This window comes from Cryptotermes secundus, unplaced genomic scaffold, assembly GCF_002891405.2.
Source record: "Cryptotermes secundus unplaced genomic scaffold, Csec_1.0 scaffold19, whole genome shotgun sequence".
In the NCBI taxonomy this organism is placed as follows: domain Eukaryota; kingdom Metazoa; phylum Arthropoda; class Insecta; order Blattodea; family Kalotermitidae; genus Cryptotermes; species Cryptotermes secundus.
In genome coordinates, this window is record NW_019729897.1 from 166,495 (window position 1) to 180,295 (window position 13,801).

The window sequence follows — 13,801 nt, forward strand, 5'->3', positions numbered from 1 at the left end:
AAAGAAGAAAATTGCAATGATAAGCGAATCAAATTAACCTGTTACTCTAAAATCTATACCTTCTCTATTCTACCTATATGGATAAGGTCCTTTGAAGTGTGCATGCATATGCTGCTCTATGATATTCCAGCACAAACATCTTGATCTATTTCAGATTCTCCTTCTAGGACTTAATGTAGAGGTGGGACGATAGATCATAACAAATCCTCTTATTGGTGGACAATGAGTGTCCGTGTTCATGATTGGTCAAGGTGCTAGTCGATTGATCGTGCTCATGTGACCTTTGAGTAATTTCTACTGTGTGCGTAGAGTAAGTTTGCATATTTGAGTGTTTACTCATCCCAGGAAAAGGAAAATAAACGGTTGAGGAATGTAATATCCATTTAAATACACACTGTTGATAAATTAAAGTTACAGGATAAAGTGTCCCTCAATTGTAAGCAAGTAAGAACAATTTTTAGTGGCGTTATGTGAATCTGATAAGTCATGGTCTTGTTGTCCTACAGTGATGAGTGATTAGCGCGGGAAACTACTAGCGCACAGTGGTTTATGCTGTCCGAGGTAAGGCACAACGAAGTTTCGGAATAAGTGGAATGCCATGTTGGGATATTATGAACATCTGTCATTAAATCCATCAGTAAACTCTGCAAATACGATTATCGACAAAATAAAGGCCTTTTTTAATGTTTGAAGTCAGTATTATAATGTTCATCCTAGGTGGTTTGTTTATCATCGTGCATCGTGTTGTGCAATCAAAACAAGTTCGAGTTAATGATGCGTGAATTCTACATTTTTCACGTTACATATGTAGCATTTATCACACTTCTAGTAGTAAATAAAAATAGTGAATAGTTATTGTTATAGAACATATGTTACCTGTACGTTATAACTTTTAAAAAGATCCAATGAATTTGACGAACTCCAGTCAGCTACAGTTGAAATCTCATGCCTGTATCCTTGCCACGGTTATAAATAGGTCCAAGGACAGCAGTTGGAATAGGCCATATCACATGTGCTGGTGTTTTGTCAGCATCATAATTTCCCATGACATACTGAATCCGAAGATGTAATTGCCTTAACATCGCACAGTGAATTGTATAAGAAATACTGGAAGCTATTATACTTGGTTCTATGTTACAGAGAAACAAATGTCAGCTCATTAAGGTGACAGACCTACAAAATTAACAGAAACATGGCTGATCCTGTATATTCAGGAGATTTTTTCCTGGATCCAGGATTTACAGTGAAGCAAGAACCAGTTTCAATGGACACGAGCAGCTGCATGACAGCAAGTATGCCGATTCCCCCTCGAAAAATGATGGATCTTTCTGAACTGAGGGATTTCGGTTATGAATTCCTTGATGTATCTTCATCGCCATCAACTTCTCGTGATACTGGCACAGTCACTGCAGTAGCGCTCCAAGGTTCGTCAGGTTTATACCAAACAATATCAGGCTCATCAGGGTGGGAGTCACGGTTAAATACAGAAAGTGAGCTAAATAGAAGTGACACATTCCGTATGGATGATGATGATATCTTCCAGGTTGACAAAGCTGACTTGATACAAGGCCCTACATTGGCAGAACTGAATGCTAATGATGAGAATTTGCTTGAAGATTTGAACTTTGATGATCTTCTGCTGCCAGAGGAAAACAGCTACTATATCAGTGTGCCAACAGTAGCATCACATTCGAGACATGCTGCTACAAATGTACCACCATTAGTGCAAGTCACTAACACAAACTCCAATGCATTCAATAATAACAGTAATAGCCAGAACTCAAGCATCTTTACCCCATCATCCTTTCCACCAGTTAGTCTTAGTTTCTACAAAGATTCATTTGCTGCGTCTTCTAGTGTACCATCTAGCCCTATGGACCCTTTTGTTGGCAAGATGAATAGCAGTAGTGCTGGAACATGTTCTGATGCTCTCTCCCCAGCAAGTCACCATAGTTCAAGTTCCTCACTTTTACTTCACTCAGCTGCCTCTTCCATCACTCCGCCTCCTTTGGGTATCAGTCCTTTACAGCAGAAACACAGCACTCTCCATGAACTTCTCTTGAAGAAAGAAGCTTTCTCAGCATCTCCTGATCGGCAGCTACTTGGCCAATCTGTTCCTGGTCCTGCAAGCCCCATTACTTCAATGGCTGTGTCCTCAGGACTTGATTCAGCTCCTAGTAATCGAATAGGAAGAGGCACTCTCATCGCAGGTTCCAGCTCTCGACTCTCTTCCTCTGCACCAACCCATCTTGGACTTGAGCAGATCTGGCAGCGCAGGGAACCACGTCAACATCTTTTGTCTACTGGTTCTTTAGCCGAAGCAGGATCCACATCCTCTTTGTCAACTGGTATGTCTTGTGTGTACATATATTATTCTCAACGTATGTGACAGGTGGATTTGTTGGCGCTATTTTACTCAACAAATAGAAAAAAAAACTAGAAGAAGATTACAGAAATAATTTATAATTAAATCTACATCGATAAGAATAACGTATCAGTAAGCAAGACCAGAACAGTAGATTCACTCTCAACAGAGTACTTAATTAATGCATACAAAGCAGAAAAACAAAGGGCAGCAAAATCATTGCCAAGCTTCAATGTGATAATATGTCCAGTACATGTAATTCCATACTTACAAGGCATGGACATATTTTCCCAAACATTAGGTACCTGAAATTAGTTTCTTTTTTCTTTTTTAGACATGATATCATGTGAATGATTTCTTAATATAGTGAGTTTACTCATGCCTTTGAGAAATAATATTCATTGGCTTATGTAACATAAGCATTTGTAAAGTGAAAAATCATTAGATTTAGTGTGATGGCTATTGAATTTGATGTATGATCACAAAATGCCTTTTTTTGTGAATAGTGTTCTGATAATTAGAATGTTATCAGGAAGGATGAATGAATGAGTGACTGAAGTACAAACAGTAGCAGTGGGTAATATCTAATTCCCGGTGAAGGACATAAAGTCAGGGAGGGCCTTGACATTCCCCTGACTGGTCCCAGAAAAGTGAATGAATTTTTGTATTAGTTCAAGCATTTCCAATAAGAATGGAGTGAACAGCAGGCAGTTCTGAATAACATGACTTAAGTGTTCTTTTGTACTGTGCCCATCAGCATATAATAAATACAGCTAAAAGCACATACATTCATCCACCGTGACATTTTTCCACTCTTTAAATGTAGAGTGAAATATAAAAGGGACCAGAAGTTTTTTAAATCTCCAGCTGTGCCTGTTGGTTGGTTTCATTCATTATTAGCTGCATAAGAGATGTGTCAGATGTTTCCAGAAATGGCCACTGTATCCAAATTAGATACATCAAATTGTAGGTTTTGGATACCACAGAATGCTTCCTATACAGCAGATAGTCCTGACCATGATGACACTGATGTCAGATGTTAAGATAAGTCTCAGTCATTAGCTGCACAATAAATAAGGTCATTTATACATAATTACAGGGTTTGTTTATTTCATTGTACCTTCATTCAAACCCCCACCTGAATAGAATTTTTTTTTTTTTTGAATTGTTTCATTTTTGGTCCGTTACACTATCAGTCACAAAGTCAATAGAAAGTCCGTCGAGTGTAACAATTTGTAGGTCAGTTCTTTATCACTTCTGCCTTACATGTTTCGGTTTAATAAAACCATCATCAGAGGCACATAGTACAATCATGAAAACACTGTCGCTGTTTAAGATGTACACAGTTATGTTTGCTGTGTGGACGCTGCTACAATATGTCGACGTGTAAAAGCACAACACTTGCTAGGATTGTTGAATGCACGTTCAGTTCTCACATTCCATCCGAAACTGCCCTCAAATTAAAACGCCAATGTTAAAATATTTAAAATTTAAAACATTTGAAGTAAAATGTTNCGTCCACGCAGCAAACATAACTGTGTACATCTTAAACAGCGACAGTGTTTTCATGATTGTACTATGTGCCTCTGATGATGGTTTTATTAAACCGAAACATGTAAGGCAGAAGTGATAAAGAACTGACCTACAAATTGTTACACTCGACGGACTTTCTATTGACTTTGAGAATTTTTTTTAATTCACATAGTGGGGGGGTGGAGTCCGGTTTGGTCCACTTGGCACGGCAGCCACTGATTGGCCTAAATAAAATATTTCATTCCTCGGTTAGAGAACAGAAATGGAGCTTTCAGTATAACCTATGGTGTACATGATAGGGCATTTATATTCGTGATGTATGGCATGCATGAAACCATGCTTAAGGGTTAAAAGCCTTTTGAGTCATAAAAGAATCTTTTGAGGTTGTCAAAGAACTAGTTAGTCTTAAAAGGTTCATGGCGCAACAGTAGAGGAAGATTATTCTTAGTATTGTAAAGTGTTTTGCCACTGAAGACACCATTCGGATTGTTAATTGGTTTATTTAACAACATACAAGTCGTAGATACAAATAATTATAACACAGTTGCGTGTTTACACAATTTATAAACCCTACACAATAAGCTGTTCACTCAGTAGTCAGTAGTCTTCAGTAGTCTTCACGTATTTATAAGGCGGGAGCTATACAAGTCTCTGTGAATTACACACTCCCAATATAATTGCACTACAGCACACAAATCTTGAAATCACACGATAAGTCTTCACTTGCTGACTTCTCAATTATCGTGCACTATCACAGATTATCACATCAGATCTTCTAACCACGTGTTTGCTTCTTCTTCCCATGACTGCTGCTATATTTCAAGTGACTGTTTAATCGTTACTCACTAGTAACTCTCCCTCTTTCTCTCTAGTAACTGGCTCAAACCTCACTACTGAATAGTGTTCGCTGCTCCTTATTTAGGCTCTGCATGAACAACACAGAAAACAGTTACGTGATAGGTACCGCTGTTGCGCGACGCTGCGTTTACAGGTTGCCTAGCAACACTGTCAAGAATTGTTTACTGCTGTGTAGTAGCTGCGGTATCCCTTGTTATGTCACCGTGGGGGAGGGGGTGTTTACCGAGCGTTGCATAATAATGGAAGGGGTGAGGGTATGTGACGTCACTCACGAGACTGCATAGTTCATGTGACCCCTACTTCGTGTTGCGCCATCCACGTCACAGTATGTATGAAAAGGAAGTTTGCCTACCCTGGACAAAACTAAAGGGTCAACAACAATCAGGACTCCAAGTGTGATTAAGAAGACAGGTTTGATGGATAGAACTGTGTGAAAAGTAGACTGATACAGTCCCAGATTTTACATGGAACTTCACTGCATAGTCCACTACCAATCATTTTGTGGAAAACTGAAGTTTAGACATGTCGAAAATTGTAGTATCAGTTGGGAATTTCATTTGATCTCATGGAATTCATCATCACTAGTTTCAGTCTCTCTTGTCTGAAACTGATGCTGAAAATGGGGGCCAATTTATATGGCTGAGTCATGGAACAGTGTTGAAACATTTAGGCAGCTTTGGAGCTATGAATAGAAAGGTTCATAAATGAGGAGGGCAAAGCTGGAGCTAAGTGATGAAAAGTGGCTTTGGTATTTGGCGTTGATATTTGGTATGAGCTGCCACTTAAATGAATTATATACCAGACCTCAAGGTCAACGGAATGTTTCTGGCATGCTTGGGGCTGCAAGAGCTTTACAAATGAAGCTGACTATTTCAGAAACAGCTGGGAAATGTTAACATATATCGCATTTTCTTCCTGTGATTTACTTCATGAGGTTGGATTAGTAAGGGTTGCCTTCCAAATGCCTGTGCTGTAGAAGTGATTGCTTGGCTGATATTTTTAAAATGAGATTCAGTGACTTTCATAACCATGCTTTGAAGGTACATATCCTTCAAAAAGCATCCTCCATTGAAGTCAGCATTGCTTCAGAAAAATAACAGCTTTGGTTGTGCAGTAATGTCAGTCTTGGAGCCTCAGTTACCATTCATGCATCTTCACAAGTAAGACTATTTCATTTGTTTTTTTTTTTTTGTTGCTAGTGGGGTGGGACTAAGTACCTTGTATTGCGGCCGCTTCTGGCCTGTTGTAACATCCCCAGATGATAGGTGAGGGTGACTGTGGAGCAGTTGCTGGAATGAAGATTGGCAGGGGAAACCGAAGTACTCAGAGAAGACATGCCCCAGTGCCACTTTGTCCACCACAAATCCCACTTGACCAGACCCGGTATCAAACCTGGGCCACTGTGGTGGGAAGCCAGCGACTAACCGCTTGAGCTATGGCACGGCCTTACAAGTAGGACTATCTCACTTCTCTGAATTAGATAATTTTGGCAAGTGTATCTGGTAGCACATATACATATGAACAGGCTTTATCATGTTTGAAACAAGACAACTTGAAGTTCTGTTCGTGAATCACAGATGTGCACTTACATGATTTGGCATTTCAAAACTCAGATGAAATGCTTATTCCTTTGTGGAACAAAGGCAGGTCCACGTTTCACATTAATAAGGTAAGTTTAGGCTTACTCTTGTGATTGAAATATTCTGTTGTGCTTGTAATGACATATTTGAATGATCCAGCCCAAATTGCATACTGTATCTGTCATTGTGGCCTGCCTAAACTGTTGAATATCCATGATAAAAACAATTGCAAGAATCTTTCAAGCCAGCAGATTGTACAATACAGTGTAGGACTTGAGGTTTTGACAGCAGTGACTATGAAGAATGCTGTTTTCTCGGATGCGGAACTTTGTAGATCTTGTGTGAACCAATGTTTTGGAGGAACATGTTACCTCCATCTTCAGGGTAGAAGAATCCGCAAGTGAGGAACCAGCATGACCAGGTGGCTAGCCATGCCACAGACCACACAGAAAACACAGTTCTATTGTAAGAACCATTGTGTAATATAGCAATTGGTCACAGAGAACCCTGTTCTTACTGTTGTTCAGCACAAACATAGAAAACAGCCTGATGTCTTGTTGCATAACCTAGTAATTGACTATTTACCAAGAATCGGTCTTTGAAGGAGCTTGTTGCCTAGCAGTGGGTGTACATGTAACGTGTTGAGAGAATATCTGGAAAAATTTTCATATATGCTGACAAAAGAAAGTATACAGGTGCCCCATGCAGCAGTACAGAGCTTCACATTATGGATTCTGTGTCTTAAAATATGAAAAAGGGTCCCATAAACATGGATTCCAACAATATAAGCAATGTTAACTCTTGTAAGTTTTGAGGTTTTCACGGCGATGACTATGAAGACGACTTTCTTCAATGTTAACCTTTCTTTGCAAATAATGCTACTAATGATGTAGAAGTACTATTCAAAACATTTTTATGGCAGCTGGGCATCATATGCCTCACAGAAACAAAATCAAGGTAGTAACTTTTGGTAAAACAGCTTTTCTTCTTACAGTGACAGTTTTTGAACAGTGTTATATCAAGGTCACTTCCCAACTTCAGTATTAATTACAACAGTATCTGTCTCAACAAACCAGATTATGCAATTGCATACAGTGGCTGGTAACTAGAACATTTACTCCTATCTCTCTCCCACTTTTTTTTTTTGTTGCCAAAATATCAAAGAAAGTTAATTTTTGTTACTGCATTTCACATAACACTTTCAGAATTTAAACATTTTTTTTGTTGCTGTAAGAAGAAAAGGGTTTCTTGTTTTATGAAAAGTTTGTGTATTGCTTTTGTAATTTATGAAATTTTGTGATAATTATGAGCAATTAAAATGTTCTGAAAAGCCTTTGCATGCCATTTACAGTATTTCTTGTAAAAAAAAAATGTTAAAATTGCCTGTATCTATGTTAGGAAGCAATGAAGCTCCCGTGTTTATAGTCTCCACCCTTTCTTGTTTTTTGGTCATAAAATCCATGGTGTGAAGCTTTTTGCTGTTGCATGGGATGTTCTATATGTAGCATGATAGAGAATTAGATGGAAAAACCAATTTGACTTATGAACCTTAGAATGGGCTTCAGCCAGTGCTTTTGGAGGAGGAAGTACAGTTTTTCAAGGTTCTTCTGGCAGGTACTATGAAGAATACTGCCTTCTGGGATGTAATGCGATGCAGTGTGGTAGAAGTTTACAAACCCCAGAAGACAGTATTCTTCAAGTAAAACTTTGTAGATGAATTATATGGCATATATTACACACGTTTTGCAACCATACTTAAGTATATAAAACAAATAAATTAATGAAGCCATCATGATATAAATTGTCGTGGTTTTAATAGGATGAAGTTTGATTATCCTAAATTATGTAATAACTGTGTAGACTTGCATGATTGACTTTTTTTTGTAAAGTTCTGTGTTTCACTCACTATTTTGTTCATTTGTAATGGCAGGTGGTGTCCTGAGTCCCGAATCTCACGACTTCTCGCATGATGAAGGTTTTGACTCTGAAGATGATAGCGATCATTATGAAGACTTCTCATCAGATGCTGGTTGGTTTTTATATCTTCATGTAATCACCAAAGTTTTTCATTCCATCTCTCCCACCCTGTTTCTCCAAAATGGCAGGTTGTAGAAGTTGGTAAAGACAAAATCATTTCCTCTTGGAGACAAAAGGTGGAAAATACTTAATTCTGTTAATACATGCTTGGGTTTGAGTCCAAGCTGAGTTACTTCCCCATTACTTCCTGCGTAAGGGAGGCTTTTGTATTGAGACAACAGTGGGATTATTGCTAGGCTACAGGGAGGAATCCAAACTGCCTTATGTCCCTTAGGATGCAGAGGCAGATCCAAACTGTACTGGCCATTAGTAGGATATGTGGGGGAAACCTGAAATATCTTGTGCTGATGAGGTGAGGGAACTGTTTCAACTTGAAGGAGAGGGAGGAAGGACGTCATAATAGGACAGACAACATGTAAAAGAATGTCAGAGATAGAAGGGGAATTATTGCCCCCCCCCCATCAAATTTGGCAGGTAATATAAGCAACCACCAGGAACAAGAGGAATGGTTTCTATGATTTCAGTACAGATTTTTATACATATTGTTGTTTCATATTGCAGGAGCTGTGATGAATGCTATTTATTTATTATTATTTTACGTGACAAATTTTACAGAATGTTTCTGAAATAAATCCCTTATTAAGCGGTATGGGAATGTTAGACTGAGTTTCAGCCAACTTAAATATGGATGTGCTTGTTACGTTGTTACAACCATGTCATTTTGAAGGCTCACATGCTAGACAGAAGAGGGTGTAAAATGATGCATATGTGTATTGCAGTTATCTCCTACAAACTACTTATCACAGCATAATAGAACTTGTTCACATCAGGATGCTGGGTGTGTGATGATCATTATCACAAGGTCCTTTGGGTTTTAACAATGCTACGATAGGCATTTTTCATGTGACCACAAAGATAGTAATTGATTATGTTGACATGCCATATAAGAATATTATGTATCTAGTATACAATGGCTTCACATTACTCCTGGCGTTCTTTTTTAGTTGCAGCCTTGTATTTATGTGGTGTTGCAGAATCTATAGTGAGTGATGGGGAAACAGGTATGTCAAAACTGTCTTCATCCATGTCCAAAAAAGAGCGTTACTTTTGGCAATACAACGTGCAGGCTAAGGGACCAAAAGGACAGCGTCTTGTACTGAAGACCCGTTTTGAAGACCCACATGTTCTCAATGAAGTAACTGATCCAGTGTTCAGTCCTGAGTGTTCAGTCAGAGGAATAAAACATAGGTAAATACTAATGTTATTCATATTGTGGCCATACAGAGTATGTAATGGCCCTGGCGTCGACTCAGCCTGTAACAGAAATGAGTACCAGGAATTAATTAAATAATTTTCCTGGGGAGTAAAGCGCAGCCGGTGCATAAGGCTGACAACCTTACCACCATCTTTGAGCTGATTGTCTAGATAATGTGGGAGCCTCAACATCTAACAACCCTATGGGCCTTCACGGCCTGTTACAGGAATAGCTTTACTTTTTACCTTTATCTGTCATGTTACAGTAGAGTGTCATATTTCTTGTCAGTAAGTCTCACTGTAGCATGCTGAATGATTTGATGACTGAATAATAATGAATTTGAAGGGATGTGGATGGAAATGTATGTGGCCTAAGTTAAATTATTAAATGGGTATTTACCTTGGGGGGGGGGACCACAAAAACATGTTGGGAGTTAAGTGTCCTGGCTGAGATTTGAACTAGACATGTCACACATGTGAGCCAGAAGCATTACAATGGGAGCCAGCTTGCTCAATCACAGTGTCATAATCCAGAAGACTGCATATGGAATCTTCAACATCATAACAGTTTCAGTTCTTCTCCTAATATTCTAAAAGTATATTAAGATCTATAAGTTTGTGACAATGATACATTAGTACAAGTATTATGTTTTTGGATATTATCCATCATCCTATCTGTCTAAAAACACTTCTTTTTTATTTTTAAAAACAACATTTTGGAGGCTGTATTCTGTCTCCATCTTCAGGCAAAACCTACTCAGTTGGGCCAAATCATTAGATCTAGTCCCTATCTCTGGACTAGCTCTATTGATTGGGCCCAAAACATTGTTTTGAAAAATAAACAGGACGGTAGTTTTAGATAAAGACAGGAGGATGGATAATATCAAGAAACATAATGTATGTATTACAGTATATTGTTAACATCATGTATTATACAGTAGAAAGTATTAGTGATTCTGTCACATCCACTGTTAAATGTGCAACAAAAGAATAATACATGGGTGTTGTTTTGGTGTAACAAATTGCGTATGTTTAGGTGTAGTGGATATAATGTTGAATCATTATGGTCTTATATGGTTTCAGTGGTAAAGCAAGGAAAGGAGATGGGAATGATTTAACACCCAACCCACGTAAGTTATGCAGTATTGGTAAGGAGCTTGATAAGTTGGGACGCATAATAAATGATATGACACCTGTGAGTGAATTACCATTCAACATACGACCCAAGACACGCAAAGAGAAGAACAAACTAGCCTCCAGGTCAGTGATGTTGCTGTTGTAGTAAAATATTTTGTTGCTGAGAGTTGAATCACTTGCTATAAAAATAAAAATCTTGGATTGCTTCTCAGAAATATTCATAGGCCTTCTACTAATTGTCTTAGAGGCAATTTTCAAAACCTGTAAAAGAGAATTTGACTATATGATCTTACTGTGGATTTGCATCTGCACAATTCGCTGACCTCTGTAATGCAGTTTAGAATTGGCCACTGTTTCTATTATATGCCAGGTCACACTGTTGCATAATAAACCTCAAAGTATTCCTTGCCCCAGTTTGTAATTGAACAAGAATGTATATAGTCCACAGAGATTCAGAAAGATTACAAAATGTGTGTGCCTTTTTTGTGGCATACAGTCCCTTAAGTTATGTATTGATTAAGCGTAACAGTTTACTAGTATATGACACCATGTAGTATGGTAGATAAGTACCATGTTTCAGAGGAACCTTCTGCCTGTATCTACAGGGTAGAAGAGAAGCAGAAGGTTCCTCCAGAACATTGGTATCTTGTCTGCCAAAGTACATGGCACCATATTCCAGAATTCACTGTCATAATAATGTCACATCTCACGTGGGTTGTCCCAATATTCCAGAGCATGTCGACTAAAGAAGAAAGCTCAACATGAGGCCAACAAATTGAAGCTGTATGGGTTGGAACATGAACACAGTATGTATATATGGATGTTTTAGCTTTTATTTTTCCCAACCCCTCCCTTAACCGATATCACATTTAGTGGCTTGCATGCTGGCTTATGTCTGGAATTCATTTTGCAACATTATTTTTTGAGCCATAGTTCAGGTGGTACAGACATTTGCTTCCCGCCATCAAACCTGGGGTTCAGTCCTGAATGACTTCATGTGAGATTTGTGGTGGATAAAGTTTCTTTTTTCTCTGAGTTTTCCAAATTTTTGCTAGCTAATCATTGTACTGTCATTACTCTGTATTCATCGTACACTTCCATCATTTCTCTGTACTTACCTCTCACTATGTATGGTATCTGTAATCAAGTAGCACAGTATGATATCTGCAGTATTTAATTTGGAAGTACAGGGACAGCTTTACCTTACCTTCCAAATCCCTCTTTTCTTTTACAGGCCCAACAGTTTTACCAGCAAGGGACGCTTCTATTGAAGAAGTCCAGAATCTCAGTTTCATTGACAAAACAGAAATATAGAGGAATACTACTTTTGGTTCATAGCTTTTGTGGTGATTTAGGCAAACTCATGGTAGCTTGTGTGTCCTAAACCTGAAACCTAGTTCCATCCCTTACTTGCTACACTGATGGCAGAATATGGAATGAATGTTGGCTCTGCTAGATTTCACAACATCAGCCTTCTAAAAGCCTGTAACATGTAAATAGTTATGTATAGTGAAACTGCTATAAAGTCAAGTGTAGCTTAGAATGAGGACTGCATTAGAGTGACAAAAGCTAGTGGAACCTTCAATTTCTTAATGTTGCATATATGGGAAACCACGAAACAGGGACCCTTTTCCCGCAGCTTAATAATAAGTGAATTGTAACTAACTGGCACTCTTCTCATAATTTTTTGCACCCCTTTATTTCTTAATTTTGAAAGCAAGGGGGCAGGGGTGAATGTTCCTCTTCCATCAATTATTTTGCTGTTAACTACAAAAGACAATAAACTGAACCAAAAGTGTTTTAAGAAAAGAAAATTTACAGATTCATATGGAATGCTGTTTTTTCTGTAAATAAGTTTTGTAGCTCTTTATAAGAGTTAGGATTTTCTTACTGGTTATGGAAGAGAGTATTCATTTATTTGTTTAAATGTATGAATTTTTTCAAATATTTTACAGTAGTGCTTTAGTTTGCTTGATACTAAGAAATGTGATTTTTACATCTGCTGCATAAAGCATATAAAAAAATGTTTCATTGTTACAGAGCGTCTCAATGTTGGAATCTCTCAAATCAAGCAGGTTTTGGCAGCAAAGTTCACTGCAGAAAATCACGAAAATCAGGAGGAGCTTACAAAGCACATAGAGAAAGCCGTCAAAACAGCTACAAGTAAGTAAGCTTCATGAGGACTCCAATTACTGATCTAATTTGACCTCGGTTACAACCAGACATGCATGCTATAGGACATTTAATGTTTAGTCCTACAATATATATTATTACCTTGAGAAATTTTCATTGCCTTGTAATCATTTAGATGTATGTATGATGCAAGTTGGGAGATCAGTAGGGTTATCACAACCTGTAGTTCATCCCAAATGGAAGAAGTCATGTACAGTGGATAAAAATTGGACAGAATAGAGTGCAATCTCAATTTAAGGTTTTCCTGCAGTTAGTGTACATTTTTTGGAGTCATGGTAAAAGTTCCATGTATGCAATGAATAAATTACCCCATTTTAGCCTTTGCCAGTACGAGATTTTATCCGCATTTAGTGGATGAAAATTCAGTTCCTACATGAAGTCTGTGCCATGACTTAGTGTCTGTCCTAAACCTGACCTCCCTAATTTATGCAGCTCTTAGATTATGCATTAGTGTTTGCTCTTAGTGAGATTCTGTGTCATTGGCTAGTGAACAATATGTGTGGATGTCCATTGACCTTGCAAGCAGTTAGTACAAGAAGCCATGCCATGCTTCATCTACCAGATTTTGGAGGCTGTGTTAACACTTGTTCACTGCATATTGTTTGCAGTATATGTACACAAATCACTGTTTAACCTTTAAACGACTAAAGACCCCGTATGGGGTCGCACAAGTTTAGTCAGCGGTACGAATGTCCCCATATGGGGTCGCACAGTCCGCGCGTGCGGACGTTATTTGAAATACATTTTTAAGGTAGAAAATAATGTCCTACTTATATAATTTTTGGCCACCATCTGCATGGAGTGTCTGTCTTCCCACCTGCGTCATCTGCTGGAATGTTGCCTT

At 38.2% G+C, this 13,801-nt stretch overlaps 1 protein-coding gene across 1 annotated transcript in view; it reads left to right on the plus strand.

Moving 5' to 3' along the window:
- Nucleotides 1-298: 298 nt before the first annotated feature.
- LOC111865657 (protein CREBRF homolog) overlaps nt 299-13,801 on the plus strand; it is an 18,787-nt gene continuing 5,284 nt past the window's right edge. Inside the window, exons 1-7 of the mRNA XM_023853840.2 lie at nt 299-561; nt 1,141-2,348; nt 8,267-8,365; nt 9,408-9,621; nt 10,711-10,887; nt 11,497-11,570; nt 12,805-12,927. Coding sequence (XP_023709608.1) covers nt 1,193-2,348; nt 8,267-8,365; nt 9,408-9,621; nt 10,711-10,887; nt 11,497-11,570; nt 12,805-12,927 — 1,843 coding nt within the window. The 5' untranslated portion in view covers nt 299-561; nt 1,141-1,192. The remainder of the gene's footprint in view (nt 562-1,140; nt 2,349-8,266; nt 8,366-9,407; nt 9,622-10,710; nt 10,888-11,496; nt 11,571-12,804; nt 12,928-13,801) is intronic.